This window comes from Bufo bufo, chromosome 2, assembly GCF_905171765.1.
Source record: "Bufo bufo chromosome 2, aBufBuf1.1, whole genome shotgun sequence".
NCBI classification, from domain to species: Eukaryota; Metazoa; Chordata; class Amphibia; order Anura; family Bufonidae; genus Bufo; species Bufo bufo.
This window is the reverse complement of record NC_053390.1, coordinates 586487548-586509464: the sequence shown is the minus strand read 5'-3', so window position 1 is coordinate 586509464 and position 21917 is coordinate 586487548. Positions and strand designations below refer to the sequence as shown.

Below are 21917 nucleotides of genomic sequence, written 5' to 3'. Positions count from 1 at the left end.
GGCAAAAATGCCTTGTGGATGCTAGAGGTCAGAGGAGAATGGGCCGACTGATTCAAGCTGATAGAAGAGCAACGTTGACTGAAATAACCACTTGTTACAACCGAGGTATGCAGCAAAGCATTTGTGAAGCCACAACACGCACAACCTTGAGGCGGATGGGCTACAACAGCAGAAGACCCCACCGGGTAGCACTCATCTCCACTACAAATAGGAAAAAGAGGCTACAATTTGCACGAGCTCACCAAAATTGGACTGTTGAAGACTGGAAAAATGTTGCCTGGTCTGATGAGTCTCGATTTCTGTTGAGACATTCAAATGGTAGAGTCCGAATTTGGCGTAAACAGAATGAGAACATGTATCCATCCTCTGATGGCTACTTCCAGCAGGATAATGCACCATGTCACAAAGCTCGAATCATTTCAAATTGGTTTCTTGAACATGACAATGAGTTCACTGTACTAAAATGGCCCCCACAGTCACCAGATCTCAACCCAATAGAGCATCTTTGGGATGTGGTGGAACGGGAGCTTGGTGCCCTGGATGTGCATCCCTCAAATCTCCATCAACTGCAAGATGCTATCCTATCAATATGGGCCAACATTTCTAAAGAATGCTATCAGCACCTTGTTGAATCAATGCCACGTAGAATTAAGGCAGTTCTGAAGGCAAAAGGGGGTCCAACACCGTATTAGTATGGTGTTCCTAATAATTCTTTAGGTGAGTGTGTGTATATATATATATATAACACCTCCCTTTACAAGCACTAAGGCAAGGCAAAAGTCATATTTTTTTCTATAATCGTACAGCAAAGAAAATTATTTTACTTACACGTAATTTATTTCTATACCCAAACAGAGCCAAAAAATAATACAATTTCTCCTTCATAAAACAGGGCTTCATATAGTCAGCCAGATCAACTAAGGAATGAAAAGTTATAGCTGCTGAAATGCAGAGAGGCAAAAACAAATTAATTTGCTGTCCAGTTTTGCCTTTCTTCACACGTCCGTATAATGGGTCCGCATCCGTTCTGCAAATTGCGGACCCATTCATTCTCTATGGGGACAGAATGGACGGAACACTATGTGCTCTCCGCATCCGCAATAGAACAAGAATAGGCAGATCTATGTGGGTGCCGGCCGGGTGTAATGCGGATCCGCAAAGCACTACGGACGTCTGAATGGACCCTTGATGAAAGAATGAGCTTTAGTTCAGTTCTGTGTGTCGGGATCAGAAGTGCCTGATGACGTGGCAGAACATTACACAGTACGTCAGCTTCTGTCAGTGAATAGAAAAGCCGGATGGTGAAAGGAAACCTGTCATCACTTTCTAAGCCTCTTTATCCACTTACTTTTCTATAAATACTATTTAATACATTAATAATGATATTAAAGTCAATTCTGAACAAACTATCAGTTCAGAGAAAAACCTAAAATAAATGTTCCCGCCATATATGTAAATGAACCTTAGATGAGTCCTGTCTCCTCCGTGTTTCGGAGATGAGTCCAGCGTTCTCTGACTCTCGGAGTGCAGCCACGCCCACAAATGAATAAGACACACCCTCTACCATTGCTCATCTCCACCCCTTCTCTGCCAAGTCTCGCAGCTGCGCAGTATACATTATATGATCAGTGTGAGGTGACTGGTTCTGCCCATGCGCAGGACTTGGGACCTGATTTCGGGAGGAGGGTAGGCTTTTTAGATTCTGTCACTCTTATAACGGGAGGTGGGGTTAGGAATGGGAAGTGATGAGGTAAGCATTTAGTTTACATAACTTTAAAAAAGTGAAAGTGGACTGTACAACAAGTACTTGGAGGTGTTTAAAAAAAAAAAAAAACCCTAGGATGATTAGGGTGGGGGAGAACTTTCTCAGGATGCCGAAGATTCTTATGTTTAAAAACCGATGACGGGTTCCCTTTAATGTATTGGTAGTTCTTTTTATTCTCCTTCATTTTACAGGTATTGTCTACAATCTGGTTCCAACACAAGTTGTTTGAGACACGACAGCGAAAGTTCCAGAGGTTAAACAGCAACTTTATTTAGGGTGAACGCTCTTAGATTTGGGGTTAGCAGAATATGAATTTCTGATTAGCAAGAAAATAGGTGCTTTGCTGCCACCAAGAGGCCATTTATCTGAATGACACATCAGTTCTAATGTCTTTCTCCTAGTTAGTGAACTTACTGTAAATGGGGAGAAACCACAGCATTTGCATTTTTTCTCCATACAGGTAGCTCTGGTGATGGCAGATAAGTGTCAGTACTGCATTTACTACCTATGTATTTTTGCTGTGGCTTCGATTGTGAGCTGGGTAAACAGGCTTGATCTACATGGTGACTCTGGCCACAGGAAGTGTCACTGTGGAATTGAATGGGGTCTCAGCCTGACTTACAATCACACTGTAACTCTATTCACTTCTATAATGTTGTGGGGCTGCACTGCTTCCCCACGATCTTTGGTCTTGCACTGCTTGTTGTCACCATTCATAAACAGCCTGATATTGTGGTGAAACTGCGTTTGTTGAAATATGCTATGTGTCAGTCCGACCTTAAAGGGGTTGTCCAGGATATTGATATTGATGGCCTATCCTCTGCAGAATGCGGATCTGCAAAATACGAATGACATCCATGAGATGTCTGTGTTGCATCTGATTTTTTGGGTGGACCCTTTGACTTCATTGGGCCAGTGGTCCGCATTTTGAGGCCAGTTATAGGACATATTCTATCCTTTTGTGTAAAAGACATACGGATGCAGAAAGCGTATGGATCTTTTATGCTGGCTGTCATAAATTAGACGCAGCCCCCTGCAGTCTGTGCACCCAGATTGAAATGTACTCCAGCCCATAGTAGGAATACATTTCAATCATCATTTACGCAATTAAACTGGCAGTGGCCATGCTCACACCACTACCCACCCCTCCCCACCACTACTCACTCCTCCTAACCACTACTCACTCCTTCCCACCCCTCCCAACCACTACTCACTCCTCCCAACCACTACTCACTCCTCCCCACCCCTCCCAACCACTACTCACTCCTCCCAACCCCTCCCAACCACTACTCGCTCCTCCCAACCACTACTCACTCCTCCCAACCACTACTCACTCCCCCCACCACTACTCCCAACCACTACTCACTCCCCCCCACCACTACTCACTCCTCCCAACCACTACTCACTCCCCCCCACCACTACTCCCAACCACTACTCACTCCCCCCCACCACTACTCACTCCTCCTAACCACTACTCACTCCCCCCCCCACCACTACTCACTCCTCCCAACCTCTACTCACTCCTTCCAACCGCTGCTCACTCCCCCCACCACTACTCACTCCTCCCAACCACTACTCACTCCTCCCAACCACTACTCACTCCTCCCAACCACTACTCACTCCTCCCCACCCCTCCCAACCACTACTCACCCCTCCCAACCACTACTCACTCCCCCCCACCACTACTCGCTCCTCCCAACCACTACTCACTCCTTCCCACCCCTCCCAACCACTACTCACTCCCCCCCACCACTACTCACTCCTCCCAACCACTACTCACTCCCCCCCACCACTACTCACTCCTCCCAACCTCTACTCACTCCTCCCAACCACTACTCACTCCCCCCCCCCACCACTACTCACTCCTCCCAACCTCTACCCTTTCCTTCCAACCACTGCTCACTCCCCCCACCATTACTCACTCCTCCCAACCACTACTCACTCCTCCCAACCACTACTCACTCCTCCCAACCACTACCCACTCCTCCCCACCCCTACCAACCACTACTCACTCCTCCCAACCACTACTAACTCCTCCCAACCACTACTCACTCCTCCCAACCACTACTCACTCCTACCCACCCCTACCAACCACTACTCACTCCTCCCAACCACTACTCACTCCTCCCAACCACTACCCACTCCTCCCCACCCCTACCAACCACTACTCACTCCTCCCAACCACTACTCACTCCTCCCCACCCCTACCAACCACTACTCACTCCTCCCAACCACTACTCATTCCCCCTCACCACTACTCACTTTCAAAAACTGTCCAGGGCAGTGTACAAATGTCATGTGTGCCAAAATTGTAAGACAGTTCTGTTCAAAAAGTTTCAAACCACAGGCTTGCAACTCTTTTATTACAGTTTCTGGTGTATGAGGTCATAACAAATGACCCCCAATAAACCTCTGCTTTTAGCCTTACAGCCTTTCAGTTCATTGAACATTCAATTCATAAACATTTTTATTACCATTTTTTTCTAAGCTAATCCCGCTTTCTCCTTCTCTCATCTATCAGCCCTTTGAAGATTTTGCACTTTGCTTTTGAAGCCCTTCAGGGATTGGAGTATTTGAACAGCCATCGCATTGTCCACCGAGCACTGTCTCCGCACAATATCCTGCTGGATGGCAAGGTATGATATGATCTATGGGAGCTTGGTAGTTACTTTACTGATTGATAGAATGGCTTAAAATGAATATTTGATTAAATTGTGTATGGAATTTAATCATTCAATATTATGTGTGCTTTATACAGGTAGTGTAAACCTTCTGTAGCTTCATGTCTCCCAGAGGGACAGAAACTGGGAAGTAAAACTGAGTTCAGTAAAATTTAATAAAAAATAATGTCAATCCTCTCAAGTGAAAGTAAATTTTATATATATAGATATAAAAGGTATAATAGATAGATAAATAATAATAATAAAGGTAACACCTCATTTAAACCATATTGCGTAAATAAATAAAAAATGCAAAACAGGATGTTGGAATTGCCAATTTAAAAATAATACTCAAACAATATATTATACATTACTCACAAAAGGTTAGGGATATTTGGCTTTTGAGTGAAATTTATGGAAAACGTAAAAAGTTGATGCTACAGTGATATTATATCATGAAAGTAGGGCATGTAAGTAGAAGCATGCGATGGTGATTTCCTCATCCCAAACTATTTATTCAAACAAAAGCCAACAACAGTGGTGGGTATACCCCAACAAAAAATGTAAATGTCTCAATAACTTGTCATGTGGACTTGAGCATCAATTACAGCTTGACAACACCTCATGCTGTTCACAAGTTGACTTATTGTCTGCTGAGGCATGGCATCCCACTGTTCTTGAAGGGCGGCCCTCAGATCATTGAGGTTCTGGTGTTACAAGACTCTACGCGGTGACTAGGCGGATCCCATAGGTTTTCAATGGGATTCGGGTCTGGAGAAATTGTAGGCCTCTCCATTTGAGGTACCCCAGTCTCCAGCAGCCATTCCCTAATGATGCGACCTCGATGAGCTGGCGCATTGCGATCCATGAAGATGAAATTAGGCCTGTGTTGTTCATGCAAGAGGCACAATGACTGGATTAATGATGTCATTCAAGTAGTATGGACTTGTCACTGTACCATTCACAAAGTGTAGGGCAGTTCTGTATTGACTAGACACACCTGCCCACACTGTAACACCACCACCACCAATGGAAAACCATGGCTGATGCATAGCGCTCTCCTTGACATCTCCAACATGGTTGGCGGCCATAATTTCTGCTCATTGTGAATCGACTTTCATCAGTGAACAGCACTGAAGCCCACTGGTGTCTCTCACCTTATCCGATTCCACAGGGCATTAATCATAATGAAGAGGTCAGTGTGGGATGTGGCCAAAGGACATCCACTTCTGTGCCTTTCTATGACTCTTCCAGTCTCTCTGTATCTCTGCTGCAACCGGCTGATGACACTATGTGACATTCTAAACTCAGTGGCGACTTCCGTGTGAGAACATCCTGCTTGAAGCTTCGCAATGGCGAGGTACTGTTGATTAATTGTTAGGTGTCGTCTTGGTCTCATGATGTCAAAATGTGAACAGCATGATGAGGAGGACTGTTTAAATACCAATTATAATTGAACCAGCAAATTTATTCAGCGATTCATGGATCAAACACTTGTTGTGAATTTTGCCATTAAGCTCCTTGTTAGAGAACAGCAAGTAGTGCAGAAAGTACTGAAACACTGAGGCCCCTTTCACACGGGCGAGTATTCCGTGCGGATGCGATGCGTGATGTGAACGCATTGTACCCGCACTGAATCCTGACCCATTCATTTCTATAGGGCTGTGCGCACGAGCGGTGATTTTCACGCATCACTTGTGCGTTGCGTGAAAATCGCAGCATGCTCCTCTTTGTGCGTTTTTCACGTAACGCAGGCCCCATAGAAAGGAATGGGGTTGTGTGAAAATCGCAAGCATCTGCAAGCAAGTGCAGATGCGGTGCGATTTTTTTCACGCATGGTTGCTAGGTGACGATCGGGATGGGGACCCGATCATTATTATTTCCCCTTATAACATGGTTATAAGGGGAAATAATAGCATTCTGAATACAGAATGCATAGTAAAATAGCACTGGAGGGGTTAAAAAAAAAAAATAAAAAAATTTAACTCACCTTAATCCACTTGTTCGCGCAGCCGGCATCTCTTCTGTCTTCATCTGTGAGCAATAGGACCTTTGATGACGTCACTACGCTCATCACATGATCCATCACCATGGTGATTGATCATGTGATGGACCATGTGATGAACGCAGTGACGTCATCAAAGGTCCTATTCCTCACAGATGAAGACAGAAGAGATGCCGGCTGCGCGAACAAGTGGATTAAGGTGAGTTAAATTATTATTATTATTTTTTTTAACCCCTCCAGCCCTATTTTACTATGCTTTCTGTATTCAGAATGCTATTATTTTCCCTTATAACCATGTTATAAGGGGAAATAATACAATCTACACTACAACTAACCCAAACCTGAACTTCTGTGAAGAAGTTCGGGTCTGGGTACCACAGTCAGTTTTTTATCACGCGTGTGCAAAACACATTGCACCCGCGCGATAAAAACTGAACATCGGAACGCAATCGCAGTCAGAACTGACTGCAATTGTGTACCTACTCACGCGGGTTTGCCGCAATGCACCGGAACGCATCCGGACCTAATCTGGACACGCTCGTCTGCAAGGGGCCTGAACAGTTAGACATGTGCATTCAAAAGTTTAAAGAGGGTCACATTAAGTTCATCTATAAAGGTTACAGTGCATTTTAGCTTCCTGAAATTTCACCCACAAGCCAAATACCTGTATACCTAACTTTTTGTGAGTAGTGTATGTACCCCAAAATAGTGCCATAAAAGGATACAACTGATCCCACCAAAAAAATCCCCCATACGACTAAGTCGACGAAAAAATAAACAAGTTATAGGTCTTGGAAAGTGGTAACACAAAAGTGACTTTTTGCTATAAAACATGCTTTTATTCAGCAAAAATTATTAAAACATTTAAGAAATCTATAAATTTATCATCCACATAATCATACCTTATGTTATTTATGCCACACAGTCCATAACATATGGCATTATCCTCTCCCCCCCAAAAAAGTTAATAAAACTCAATGTCTTAATGACTGGGATAATTTTCATTTTAGTTTTTTTCCTCCCCACCTTCCAAGAACCATAACTTTTTACTTTTCCGTTCGCATATCTATTTGAAGCTTGTTTTTGCAGCACAGGTTGTATTTTTTAATATCACCATTTCATTTACTATATCATGTATTAGAAAATGGGGAAAAAAAGTTCTTTGTGGGTTGAAAGTGAAAGAAAAAAATGAAATTCCAGCATAGTTTTTTTGGCTTTGGCGTTCATTATGTGCTAATATATGTGCCATATTCAAATATCAAGACCATATTCTGCAGGTAAGTATGATTATGGTGATACCAAATTTATACATGGGGGTCATTTATCAAACTGGTGTAAAGTAGAACTGGCTTAGTTGCCCATAGCAACCAATCAGATTCCATCTTTCATTTTCCAAAGAAGCTATGAAAAATGAAAGGTGGAATCTGATGGGTTGCTATGGGCAACTAAGCCAATTCTACTTTACACCAGTTTGATAAATAACCCCAATAGTGTTTATTTTAGTTTAACTTTTTTTAAATTAAAGCATAATTTATTTATTTTTTCTTTGCATCACCATATTCTGGCACGCATAACTTTTTTATATTCCCGTCTCCAGAGCTGTGTGATAGCTTGTCTATCTGTAGTTTTTATTGGTACCATTTTGGGGTACACATGACTTTTAGATCACTTTTTAGTCAATGTTTTTGGGGGTGCAGCGTAACAAAAAAAAAACCTGAATATCGTCTGTTTTTATTGATTGCAGCATCTGAGTTAGGCCTCATGCACACGACCGTTTTGTGCATCCGCGTCCGTTCCGTCATTTTTCACAGTTTAGCGGAGGTCCTATTTATTTCTATGGAGCTGTGGAAAAAAACTGATAGTCCTCCGGTTTTTCTCCGCGTCCGTGATCTGTGATTCCAGTCCGTCAAAAAAATATAACCTGTCCTATTCTTGTCAGTGGAAAACGGAGGACGGACCCATTTAAGTCAATGGGTCCGTCCAAAAAAACGGATGCACAACTGGTATGTCATCTGTGTCCGCGTCCGTTTTTTTTCTACAAGACCTTGGTGCAATAAAATTACACTTTTCATTAACCTTCCTTTTTTTCCCCTGTCAGACAAAAAAAAAAGGAAGACACAAGGAAACACAACTGAAGCAAAATCGGACACAGACCACTGAAGCCAAATCACTGATGGTGAAAAAACACTGTCGTGTGCATGAGGCCTTAAATGACCAGGAATGAAATTATCTTCGATTCTCGTCATTGCAACTTGGTGTCAGCTGTATTACACGCTGACACCTTCTGCATAGGGTGTGAGCTCAGCTGGTGAGTTGCTCCCGCCCTCACTCACCTCAGATTAAGGCCTCATGCACACGGCCATGTTCCGCGGCCGAGAGCGGTCCGTTGTAACCCGGCCGGGATTCCTGCTGACAGCAGGAGCGCACGGCGTCATTGGTTGCTATGATGCCGTGCGCTTCATGCCGCCGATGTACTACAGTTATACACTCGTATAGATCATACCAGTGTATCACTGTGGAACACGGCCATAGGCTACATGCACACGACCGTTGTGTGTTTTGCGGTCCGCAAATCACGGATGGCGTCCGTGCGCGTTTCCCAATTTGCGGAACGGCACGGACAGCCTTTAATATAACTGCCTATTCTTGTCCGCAAAGCTCGGACAAGAATAGGACATGTTATATTTTTTTTTTGCGGGGCCACGGAACGGAGCAACGGATGCGGACAGCACACGGAGTGCTGTCCGCATCTTTTGCGGCCCGATTGACGTGAATGGGGCTGCATCTGAGCCGCTAAAACTGCGGCTCGGATGCGGACCAAAACAACGGCCATGTGCATGAGGCCTTACAGGCATGTCCGAGATTGTGAGCCGATTTAATGGAGTTTCACAGTATGCATACCTCCATGTAGAGCTGAGGCCACAAAACATAACCTTTCTGGAAATCCAGTCCTCCGATCCTGAGAAATGCTTTGTTTTTATGCAAACAAGGTTTTCGGTGCACCTGGCTTCACTTGTATCATCGCTCATAACTCAGGGAAATTTCAAGGACTATTAATCCACAAGAGCAGGGCGCTCAGTAACGCTACTAGTGGTGCGATGGTGCCCCAAATGGCATCCCAGGTGCACCGAAAACAATATTTCCATAAAAATAAAAAGAAGCATTTCTTAGGATGAGAGGACTACATTTTCAAAAGGAAGGTATGGTTATGTTTCAGAGCACCTACCCCACATGGCAGTATGCTTACTTTGAAACCAATTTTGAAGGTGACAGAGTCCTTTTAATGTATTTTATGTACTTCAAAAATTGTATCGATTAAACGAAAAATGAATAAAAAGAAATATAGAAAGTTATAGCCCTTGATTGCATACATGAAACAAAAACAAAAAAACGCTCAGTCCTGAAGTCCCAAAATATGCAGGTCCTTAAGAAGGTTAAGTAATGAAAGTGCTACAACTTTCTGATATGCTTTATGTCTCAATTCCTCATCATTTCACAGATATTTGGTTCATAGCTAGTCCTGCTCACGGCTGAGAAGTAAATATGATTGTATAGAATCTAGGCAGTGGTGTGGGACCTAAACAGACTAGGGGCCCATATACATGGGTAGATTTCAGGCCAAGTGCTCATTTGTGGGGTGATGTGATCATTTATGGCACACAGTTAAGCCTCATCCACACGTCAGTGTTCCACGGACAGCACACGTCCCCATTCATTTTAATGTGTGCATTCACACATCAGTGTTTTAGCACTGTCCGTTTTATCACTGACGTATGCTCTATTTTGTCCGTGTTCACGGATCCTTCACGCCCATTATAGTCTATGGGTCCGTGAAGGCCACAGATGCAACACGAATGCCGTTTCATGGATCATTAGGAAGAGATCCTGTGCAGTGTCAGTGAAACACGGATGACACACAGACAGCAAAAAAACAGACCCATGGACCCAACATGGATCCTTCACGGACAGCTTCACGGAGGCATCACTGACCACCCTCTCACGGATTCGAGCACGGACACGGACATGTAAATGAGGCTTTACACTGTATGGGGGCAAGCATTTTTTCCCATACAAAGGGGATGATTACTGCATGTAAATGCCGCTCACACGAGCAGGCAATGATCAGGAACAAGCGGTTTGTTCTCAGTCATTGACCTTTTATCAGCTCCTGTCACTGGGATAAGTTGTCCAGAAAACAGAAAAATTCTGGTTGGCAACCTTGGTTGCGCCACAGTCTGCGACTTCTCCCCGTTCATGCCAGGTCTAAAAAAGTGGGCATGGTGCCCCAAAGTATATTAGAGTTGTAGAACTCTTTTTATTTATATAGCGATTAAGCTTTATTTATACAAAATAAAAAAAATAAAAAATAAAAAAGCCCTTAAGGCTACTTTCACACTAATGTTAATATTTTCCGGTGTTGAGATCCGTCATAGGATCTCAATACCGGAAAAAAAACTTCCATTTTGTCCCCGTTCATTGTCAATGAGGACAAAACGTAACTGAACAGAATGCTCCAAAATACATTCCTTTCCGTTCTCATACCGGAGAGCAAACCGCAGCCTGCTGCTTTCCATCCTGGGATGTGGAGCAAAAAACTCTCACACAATAGAAAACGGATCCGTCCCCTTTTAACTTTCAATGGAGTTCATGACGGATCCGTCTTGGCTATGTTACAGATAATACAACCGGATCCGTTCAGACGGTTGTATTATCATTAACGGAAGCGTTTTTGCTGAGCCCTGCCGGATCCAGCTAAAACACTAGTGTGAAAGTAGCCTTAGACTGTTCACAGCTTATGTTCTCCTTCTGTTAGAGGTTTATGTCAAAAGAATTACTGTATAATATAAGGCTGCAACATACCCCTCCCATTGACTCCCATTGCAAGAATAGGCGGTATAGAATTTTATTTTTACTGTATTCATCTATATTGGGGTACCCAGGAGACTACTCTTTTCTAAACAGTTACAAAAAAAAAAGTATTCGCCGGAAGCATGCCAGGAAAAAGGAGCATGCAATAGCACAGCTTAGTATAGAAAAATGGGTTATCCCGATATCGACCCAAGCCAGGTACCAAAGTATTGAAACTTTGACACCCAGTGCAACCGTAGAAGACAGGGAGAGAAAAGCAAAAACACAGAAAATCACTGTGTCAGGAAGGGCTCAAAGATGCGCCAAATTTAATAAACAAAGTGCAACATTTGATGAATTTCACCTAAAGTACGCCAACACAGACTGAAGCAAAGTTGGCTTTAAATCTTACGGTCATGTTATATTCACGTCAGTCGCCTTGTTGAGTACGTTTTGTATTGTTGATTGTTTTTCAAACTATCTTTTTTTTCAGGGTCATGTTAAGATGGCTAAATTTGGCCATTATTACATAACTGATCACGGAGCGGATGTAGATTTTCCAATTGGGTAAGACTATTAGTTTCTGCTGTAACATAATGAACCAGTAGATGGCAGTGTAGGCACAGAGTGAGAAAGTGCACTGTTTCCATAGTTTATTGTATTCCATGTCAGTGTATATGAACGCCAAAATGATGCTAAACTGTGCTTTCTGGTGTGACACTTTTTTCTTTTTCAGTGTTATGTTTTTTGTTTTGTTTTTATCTTTAGGTATACTGACACTTAGTAGTCAACTAAAACAAAACAAAAAAAAACTATTTTTTATAGCCTACTGTGTAATTGGGTAGAGAGTTAGCTGAAAGGGTTGGTGATGTCTTTTGCCCATCCTAGGCTGCATTCACTTAGCGTTTTTAGCCCTCTGCAGGGCTCTCCATTATTATTTATTTCATGCACTTATATAGCGCTGCTATAGTCCATAGCGCTTTACAGTCATTATCATCAAGCTGTCCCCAAAGGGGCTCACAAGCTAAGGTCCCTATCAGTATGTCTTTGGAGGGTTGGAGGAAACCCACACAAACACAGGAGAACATACAAACTAGACGCTGATGTTGTCCTTGGACCCATCGCTTCAAGGCACCAGTGGCTCAGTGGTTAGCACGGGTGACTTGCAGCACTGGGGCCCTAGGTTCAAATCTGACCAAGGACAAGATCTGCATGGAGTTTGTATGTTCTTCAGAGTATATTTCTGAATACCTGAAAGTGGTATTCAGATGTGTACTGTAACAGGGACATTCACTGTAATTAGGTAAATAGGATTCAGGTTTAGGAGCAACAGCTAGTGGTGAAGCATGTCGGGGGAGCACTAGTGAGTTGTTTTTAGACAAGAGCATTAGTACTAATCTGGGGAGGCGTACTCCCTAGTGGATGTCTGAAAGAGAGGAGACAGGGAGATGTGATCTAGTGTGTGCTTGAACCTTTGATAAACAGGGGAGAGTTTATGTAGCGACCTTAGGCTACTTTCACACTCGCGTCATGGATCTGCAGAGACGGATCGTTCAGATAATACAAACGTCTGCATCCGTTCAGAACGGATCCATTTGTATTATCTGTAACATAGCCAAGACGGATCCGTTTGTATTATCTGTAACATAGCCAAGACGGATCCGTCTTGAACATAATTGAAAGTCAATGGGGGACGAATCTGTTTTCCATCCCCATTGACTTACGTTGTGTGTCAGGACGGGTCCGTTTGGCTCAGTTTCATCAGACGGACACCAAAACGCTGGACGGAACTGATGCAAACTGATGCATTCTGAGCGGATCCTTTTACATTCAGAATGCATTAGGGCAAAACTGATCCGTTTTGGACCACTTGTGAGATCCCATGACGGATCTCACAAACGGAAAGCCAAAACGCCAGTGGGAAAGTAGCCTTAGCTGTGGAGTACAGACTCTGCTTGCTCAAAGTAACACTCTATAATTGATACAGCTGCTGCAAATTGATACCAGCTGTTCCAAATAAAGAACATTTAGGTCAGAAATACGTCTTCCCTGTAACTGGCATTAGGAAGCAGGGTGAAAAGGGACATTAATAAGGAGCAAGGATAGTGTGAAATATAACCCATCCTATTGCTCTTATATTGAACTAAGTCTAAATCCTCTCAGAAGTGATATATATAAAAACAAAAGAAATGACAATAATATATATTACAAATAAAAGTCACAATACTAATGCTTTTGATTACTTTTAATCTCACATAAGGCTTTTTTGTAAAAATCACTGAATTGTTTTTCTTTTTCGTATATCTTATTTAAGAGCTAAATAAAGGTTACATTTTAAAAGAAAGGAAAATAGGCCAAAAACAGAACTTTATAGCCTAGGCTATTTGATTTAGTAATTTGAATTAGGTTTCTGGGCCAAAAGGGTCTTTATTTAGGAACATATCCAACATGCCTGCATCACTGCATCCTCTTCAGTATTTACCTGCATTTTATTTACAGATGCCTACATGGGCAAAGAAACCTATCTTGGCCCAGGTCAAATTAATACTCCACTTTTATTCGGTATGCATTGAAAACTAACACTAGATATATACATGAAACGCAAATTACTTGCCCAGTACTAGGTTTTAACATGCGGTCACCATCCCACTGGTTATAGTTCACCAGTAGTCCGGCAGGATTACGGCTCTTTCATTGACATTGTAATCAGTTGGCACCTATAGGAGATATAGCTGTGTAGTCCACGTTTGTATTGGGTGTCAGCAGACTGTTAGTTTCTTCAGTTGCCTGGTGGTCTGACTATCAGAGTCTTAAACCACTACATGAGCACCAGTCTTGAATAATTAGGCAAATAGACGAAGCCATAGTTATAGCTGAAGACGTGGTAGGGAAACCATTTGCCCCCTCAGCGTATGGAGTTAGGGATTGTGCACGTCCCCTCCTAGATGACCTAGCCAACACCATTTACAGTGGTCTGGTGACTGTGTTTTTAACAACCGTAGTAACTTTTTGGTGTCACACGTCTGTACACCAAGTAATTTGCGTTTCATGTATATATCTAGTGTTAGTTTTTAATGCATACCGAATAAAAGTGGAGTATTAATTTGACCTTGGCCAAGATAGGTTTCTTTGCCCATGTAGACAGTTTTGCAACAGCTGGAGGTCCGCAGGTTGAGCATCCCTGCTGTAGACTGTCTGGGAATGCTGGGAGTTGTAGTTTTGCAACAGCTGGAGGGTGGCAGGTTGAGCATGCCTGCTCTAGATTGTAGTGGAGGGGCAATTTAATTCCAGCTTCAAGTGAATGGGAGCAGAAGCTGTCATTTCACTGCACTGCCACCACAATGTACATGCCATGCAGTTGAACATTAAAGAGGGCGCAGCTCCCACATGTAGGCCTTGGCGCCTTCAGACAGCTGCTCAGAGGGAGTCAGAAACCCACCGATCTGATATTGATGACCTCTCCTGAGGATAGGTCATTAAATATCATGAAACTGAACAGTCCCTTTAAACAAATTAGTAAAATACACTCAGCACCTTAAACCATAAAAACAGCAGGGGTTCAGGATATATTCCATATACATTGCAGTAGTAACTATCATCAGTAGTATGCTGGCAAATAGTGTTCCAACAAGTTAACAATTATCACAAGATAAAAATACGTAAAGCCAACAACTTTACAGCCAGGCACGTCTGTGGTACATATAACACCATCCAATGTGGCTGAAATGACACTATATTGTATTTTAAGCCATGCCCCTTTTCCATAAAGCTTTGCTTCTTCCCACCAAACCATACCCCCATGTTGGACAAGGCATAAAAAGCGTCTCAAAAGATTTATTAATTTGGTACAAGGCATGTACCGCAGTTTTTGGGGCAAACTGAGACAGATTTCGATAGTAAAAATGCCTCAATAGTCACTGTCTGCAACAGCCGTTAGGGGGACCAAGGAACTCATTACCTATTACTGATTTCACTGTGTTACAATATGTTGCTCTTAGAAGGGTTGACCAGCTTTTACTAAGTGATGGCCTATCCTCAGTATATTGGCTGGGGTCCGACACCCCTCATACCTGCTGATCAGCTGTTTGGGTGGACTATAACCAGACATCCGCACCAGAACCTCTCACTGCAGCACTGTAGTAATGAGCTCCCTCTACTACAAGGTTGACGGTGCTGTCAGACTCCACTGATCAGCCAGTGATGGCCTATCCTCAGTATATTGGCTGGGGTCCGACACCCCTCATACCTGCTGATCAGCTGTTTGGGTGGACTATAACCAGACGTCCGCACCAGAACCTCTCACTGCAGCACTGTAGTAATGAGCTCCCTCTACTACAAGGTTGACGGTGCTGTCAGACCCCACTGATCAGCCAGTGATGGCCTATCCTCAGTATATTGGCTGGGGTCCGACACCCCTCATACCTGCTGATCAGCTGTTTGGGTGGACTATAACCAGACGTCAGCACCAGAACCTCTCACTGCAGCACTGTAGTAATGAGCTCCCTCTACTACAAGGTTGACGGTGCTGTCAGACTCCACTGATCAGCCAGTGATGGCCTATCCTCAGTATATTGGCTGAGGTCCGACACACCTCATACCTGCTGATCAGCTGTTTGGGTGGACTATAACCAGACGTCCGCACCAGAACCTCTCACTGCAGCACTGTAGTAATGAGCTCTCTCTACAAGGTTGACGGTGCTGTCAGACCCCACTGATCAGCCAGTGATGGCCTATCCTCAGTATATTGGCTGAGGTCCGACACCCCTCATACCTGCTGTTCAGCTGTTTGGGTGGACTATAACCAGACGTCAGCACCAGAACCTGTCACTGCAGCACTGTAGTAATGAGCTCCCTCTACAAGGTTGACTGTGCTGTCAGACCCCACTGATCAGCCAGTGATTGCCTATCATAAGAGTTGGTCCGTCACTCAGTAAAAGCTGGACAGCCCCTTTAAACTAGTGGTGGCTGCATTAGTCTCTGCAGTGTTTTAGCTGACTTTTGACTCATATAAAGGTATATTAGGAGATTAAATGGGTTATCCTATGAATTAAAAAAGAATAAAAATATCTGGAGTAATGCACACTTTTAGTTTAACTGCTATATATCAGTGCAAAAAAAACACTGCTCTCCAGTGTAATTTGCACCCATTTTCTCATTTTTAAGCTACTTTCACACTAGCGTTTTAGCTGGATCCGGCAGGGTTCAGCAAAAACGTTTCCGTTACTGATAATACGATACGAAACTGGACGGATCCGGTTGTATGATCTTTAACATAGCCAAGACGGATCCGTCATGAACACCATTGAAAGTCAATAGGGGACAGATCCGTTTTCTATTGTGTCAGACTAAACGGATCCGTCCCCGTTGACTTGCATTGTGGGTCATGACGGATCCATCTTGCTCCACATCCCAGGACAGAAAGCAAATCGCAGCATGCTGCGGTTTGCTCTCCGGTATGAGAATGGAACGGAATGCATTTAGGAGCATTCCGTTCTGTTCAGTTACGTTTTGTCCCGATTGACAATGAATGGGGACAAAACTGAAGCGTTTTTTCCCGGTATTGAGACTCTATGATGGATATCAATACCGGAAAATATTAACGCTAGTGTGAAAGTAGCCTTACTCACATATCCTGAAAACATGGCTGTTCCCTTTATATGGGTGGGCAACAGCTCATGCCATGGTGCAGTCACTCAAGCACCAGCATCTCCCAGGCATTTATTGCCATCAGCTCTTGTTAACTCCTTCCCTGCATAGAATATTGCCCCTCACACACAGCCCCAGAATTTCCACTAATAAATAGCGCTACGGTATGTAATCCACCCCCTCCCCTTTTTCAATTTGCTTCTTCACTGTCAATCTAGAGATATAGCTATATATCCCTATTACTTTACTAGTATGAATGAAAGAAAGGTGTCTGGACCACTTCACCTTCTTCACAATGAGATGACTACTCCTGCCCTGAGAGCTGAGCATGTGTGGTCCACTAGTAAATGCAGGAGAAGGCCTCAGGAGAGGAAAATGTGATGTACCTATAAAACCTAACAATTGCTTTATCACATGTATAGTGCCATAGTACTTCATTAGATATGCCCTGTTGATTGCATGGTTATACTTTCCATGGGATATCCCTTTTAAATAGTACAATAAAAAGGTAGACATTGACTTGATTGAGATCTGATTGGTAACTGACTCCTATTAATTTCAGAGGAGTGTGACTGTATTCTGTATGGTGTGCCATTCTCCATCATTGGTTGTCGCCTGTTCTTTCCTGGGGTCTCTGAGGGTTGGAGGATGGCTCATTCATTAGAGTTGTTTGACAGGTATAAGTGATGTTTCCTAAAACTCACATTTGGGACAACTCTTTTAATGTGTTTCTTTTTCTACATGACACTTCTAGATACCCATCTTATCTGGCACCAGAAGTAATTGCCCAGGGAACCATAAAACCTAAAGATCCCACTCAATTTGAGAGACCTCTGCCCTCAGGACCCAAGTCAGATGTGTGGTCACTGGGTGTAATTCTGTTTGAACTTTGTATGGTAAGTAAAGCAGACTTGAGCTCTGTAACTAGAACTTAGATTTAGGGCTGAAACGTTTACTTGATTGAATCGAGTAATTCAACACAAAAAAATCCTCGATGCAAATTTTTTGCATCGAGGATTCGTTTGTGTTATGTGCCCATGGAGTGGGAGTGAAGTGCTTGCTATTACTTACCACTCCGTGGTCACCCGCCGGCCCGTACCGCGCTGCACTGGATCCTGACACATCGTCAGGTCATAGTGCACGTAAGCACACACTATGACCCGACGCTGTGTGACGTCAGGATCCAGTGCAGCGTGTGGAGAAGAAGAGGAAGGAGCTGTGGAGCTGCGCCCCTACAGGAAAGGTAAGTATTTTATTTCACTGGCGCTGGGGACATGGCACTGAAGGGGGACAGCCGGCAATGGATGGCATGGAGGGGCAGATGGGAGTGGGGGACATGAAGGGGCTGACTGATGGCAGTGGGGGCATGGAGGGGCTGATCTGATGGCACTGGGGGACATGGAGGGGCTGACTGATGGCAGTGGGGGACATGGAGGGGCTGATCTGATGGCACTGGGGGAGTAGGGGACATGGAGCGGCTGATCTGATGGCACTGGGGGAGTGGGGACATGGAGGGGCTGATCTGATGGCACTGGGGGATTGGGGACATGGAGGGGCTGATCTGATGGCACTGGGGGAGTGGGGGACATGGAGGGGCTGATCTGATGGCACTGGGGGATTGGGGACATGGAGGGGCTGATCTGATGGCACTGGGGGACATGGAGGGGCTGATCTGATGGCACTGGGGGACATGGAGGGGCTGATCTGATGGCACTGGGGAACATGGAGGGCCTGATCTGATGGCACTGGGGGACATGGAGGGGCTGATTTGATGACACTGGGGGACATGGAGGGGCTGATCTGATGGCACTGGGGGACATGGAGGGCCTGATCTAATGGAACTGGGGGACATGGAGGGCCTGATCTGATGGCACTGGGGGACATGGAGAGGCTGATCTGATGGCACTGGGGGACATGGAGGGCCTGATCTGATGGCACTGGGGGACATGGAGGGGCTGATTTGATGACACTTGGGACATGGAGGGGCTGATCTGATGGCACTGGTGGACATGGAGGGCCTGATCTGATGGAACTGGGGGACATGGAGGGGCTGATCTGATGGCACTGGGGGACATGGAGGAGCTGATCTGATGGCACTGGGGGACATGGAGGGGCTGATCTGATGGCACTGGGGGACATGGAGGAGCTGATCTGATGGCACTGGGGGACATGGAGGGGCTGATCTGATGACACTGGGGGACATGGAGGGGCTGATCTGATGGCACTGGGGGAGTGGGGGACATGGAGGGGCTGATCTGATGGCACTGGGGTAGTGGGGGACATGGCAATGGATGGCATGGAGGGGCTGATGGCACTGGGGGAGTGGAGTTGAAGGAACTGGGGTGGGGGAGAGCTGAAGGCACTGGGGGAACGGAGCTGACGGCACTGGGGTGGGGGAGAGCTGATGGCACTGGGGGAACTGATGAACTTGGGCTGATCGCACTGGAAGTAATAAAGGGTGTTGGGGAATGATGGCAGGGGGTCTGATGAGTTTTATAAAGGAAAACAGTCTATTAATTCATTTCTAATTAGATTACTCAATTAATCGTAAAAAATAATCGATAAAGTACTCGATTAGTGAAATAATCGTTTACTGCAGCCCTACTTAGATGTCTACGAGCTCTGAGCTCTGATACAGTGAGTAATGGGAATATTTCAGAGCAGTCAGTTAATATTGTGGTTAAAATGGGATATTTAGGAGACTCAAACATTGCCCATCATGCAAGGCAGGCAAAAGCTGTTTAATATAATGGTTTATGTGAGATTAGGAAAAATAGGGAAGCTTGAAGGGGACCTCTCATAAGTAGTGTGCACATTGTCCCGTAGCTGCTACCCCCTGAGCATTTTGGTTACTCTGACCTCCCATTGATGAAATATGGCTTCTGATATTTTGGGCACGCTATATGAGCTTGCTATGGGTGGGAGCGCGCAGCCACTGCATCTCTCTAGGGGTGGGGTTCTGTTCTTAGCTCCGATGCTGGTCAGTCATGGCCAGGCAGTGTCAGAGCAGTCTGCACAGTGTGATCGGGGGACATCTTGCTTATTTTGCGAGACCTGCACTGTGTGTACAGTTCATTTCTCCTCTTACCCATATTCTCTCCTGCAACTGCTCTTCTTCTGGCAATTCTCCTCTAGTCCCCGGTGGTTTGTCTTCTCTCTATTAAATGCACTGTACACACAGGGCTGGTCTTGCAAGATAATGCATGCTATAGCTTTTGAAATCACACTATGCAGACTGCTCTGTGTCAAGGAAAGGAACTCTAACTCTATCCCTAGAGAGAAGCAGTGCTTGTTAACCCTATGGCAAGCTAATGTGTATTTGCATATAGCATGCCCAAAATATTGGGGGGCAATATTCCAGCAATAAGGGGTCATATCAGCATGAAATAAATGTCAAAATGTGCATGGAAAACACTATTTATATAAGAGTTTCCCTTTAAGCATGTAACAATGAAGTTTTTAATGTACAGGTGGTCCAAAAGCATGGAGACACCTGAATAAATGGAAAGTGTTGGTTGGCAAGTTCCTAAGGGAAAAGGGGCAAATTTGTAAGGGGTGGTGACCAACGTAGTGGCCATTTTGAAAACTGCCCTCTTGGAACCAAGTCAGTATTTCCAAATGGGAAATTTGGCAAGCAGTTTGCCAACAGTGCCATGGCAGATGGGTGGTCTGTTAGGATGCCGACTGTCGAAACCTGCTGCAGCGACTTGAGTACAGCACAATCTCTGTCCTCTCTTCTCGTGTTAATCTTGCAGGCATATCTCCGTCTGTAACAAAGAGATTATTGTTAACAACTTTGGCAGCTATAAAGATCCATCACATTTTAGCAGAGATGTGGATTCACGGCCGCCACAGTGCCGATTACTGGCCGACCGCACATCATCAGTTGCGGCCGACACTGAAATTACTATCAGTCCACCAATTCCTTACCTAAGCTTCTGATGATGAGCTGCAGAAACACGTAGAGTGTGTGGGGTTACAGTCAGACCCACGCTGGGCCGACTGTCTGTTCTATCTTTAGCTTGAATCAGAGAGTTCTCTCCTGCAGCGCGCTGTTGATCACCTGGCACTAAGTGCGATCCCCAGTGCCGAGAGAATCCTCCATGAGGGTAATCATCATCCGCAGGGTGCACCAGGGCTAAAGAATTGCAGAGAGGTTGCTCCTGCGATTTTAAAGGTGGCGACTGGGACACACTGACCGGTGCTGCGTATTACCTCCAGCAGAGGGTCATTCTGTGCACCAGTGCCTGGCTACTCCGTGAGGGTAGTGGTATTACACCTAACATCTCAATTACCTCCTGGTGCACCACAGGTGTGTATCTTGAAGCACAATATCACTGGGTAACATATGCTTTTTTCCCAGTGTGCCTGCAATATACCCTTTATGCCTGACTCAGTTCTATTTGGGCCGCTGCCTGAGTTTTAGATATTAATCGATAAAGTTATTGTTACTTAACGTTCTATTCAGCCATGAACCCAGAGATGTGGATTCCTCGTCAAATTCTCTGTCAGATACATGTCACATGCACCCCTTCCCATTTGAAAATATCGACTTGGTTCCAAGACGACGGCTTTCAGAATGGACGCTGATTTGCTCATGATGACGTTCTCAACCACCGTTTTCCATTTATTCAGGTGTCTCCATGCGTTTGGACCACCCTGTATATGTACCATGTTATAATAAAATGTGGTGTTCTTTTCACAGGGAAGAAAATTATTCCAAAGCCTGGACATATCCGAGAAGGTAAAAGTAATACTTGAATTAGGTATGTAGCTATTCTAAATGCTCACATCGGTTATAGAAATTAATGTCTACTTATTGTTTTTTTTTTACGCCAAATAGGTCCAAAATAATATGGCAGTATTTTTCATAATATATGTCTATGCAGGCTAGAGGTCTTTTTTGTGTTACAGAGAAGATCCATATCCCCTGCTTTCCTTCACACTGCCAGGAGGGGGCCTACTAGCCCCTGCATACAGGTTTATTTACTTC

At 44.4% G+C, this 21917-nt stretch overlaps 1 protein-coding gene across 2 annotated transcripts in view; it reads left to right on the top strand.

The window, feature by feature from the left end:
* The window catches only part of TBCK (TBC1 domain containing kinase), a 444055-nt gene that overhangs the window by 104090 nt on the left and 318048 nt on the right, over positions 1 to 21917 (top strand). For both annotated transcript variants that reach the window (XM_040418258.1, XM_040418257.1), the window contains exons 4-7: positions 4287 to 4401; positions 11772 to 11845; positions 17679 to 17820; positions 21630 to 21690. In XM_040418258.1, the coding sequence (XP_040274192.1) occupies positions 4287 to 4401; positions 11772 to 11845; positions 17679 to 17820; positions 21630 to 21690 (392 nt within the window). The remainder of the gene's footprint in view (positions 1 to 4286; positions 4402 to 11771; positions 11846 to 17678; positions 17821 to 21629; positions 21691 to 21917) is intronic.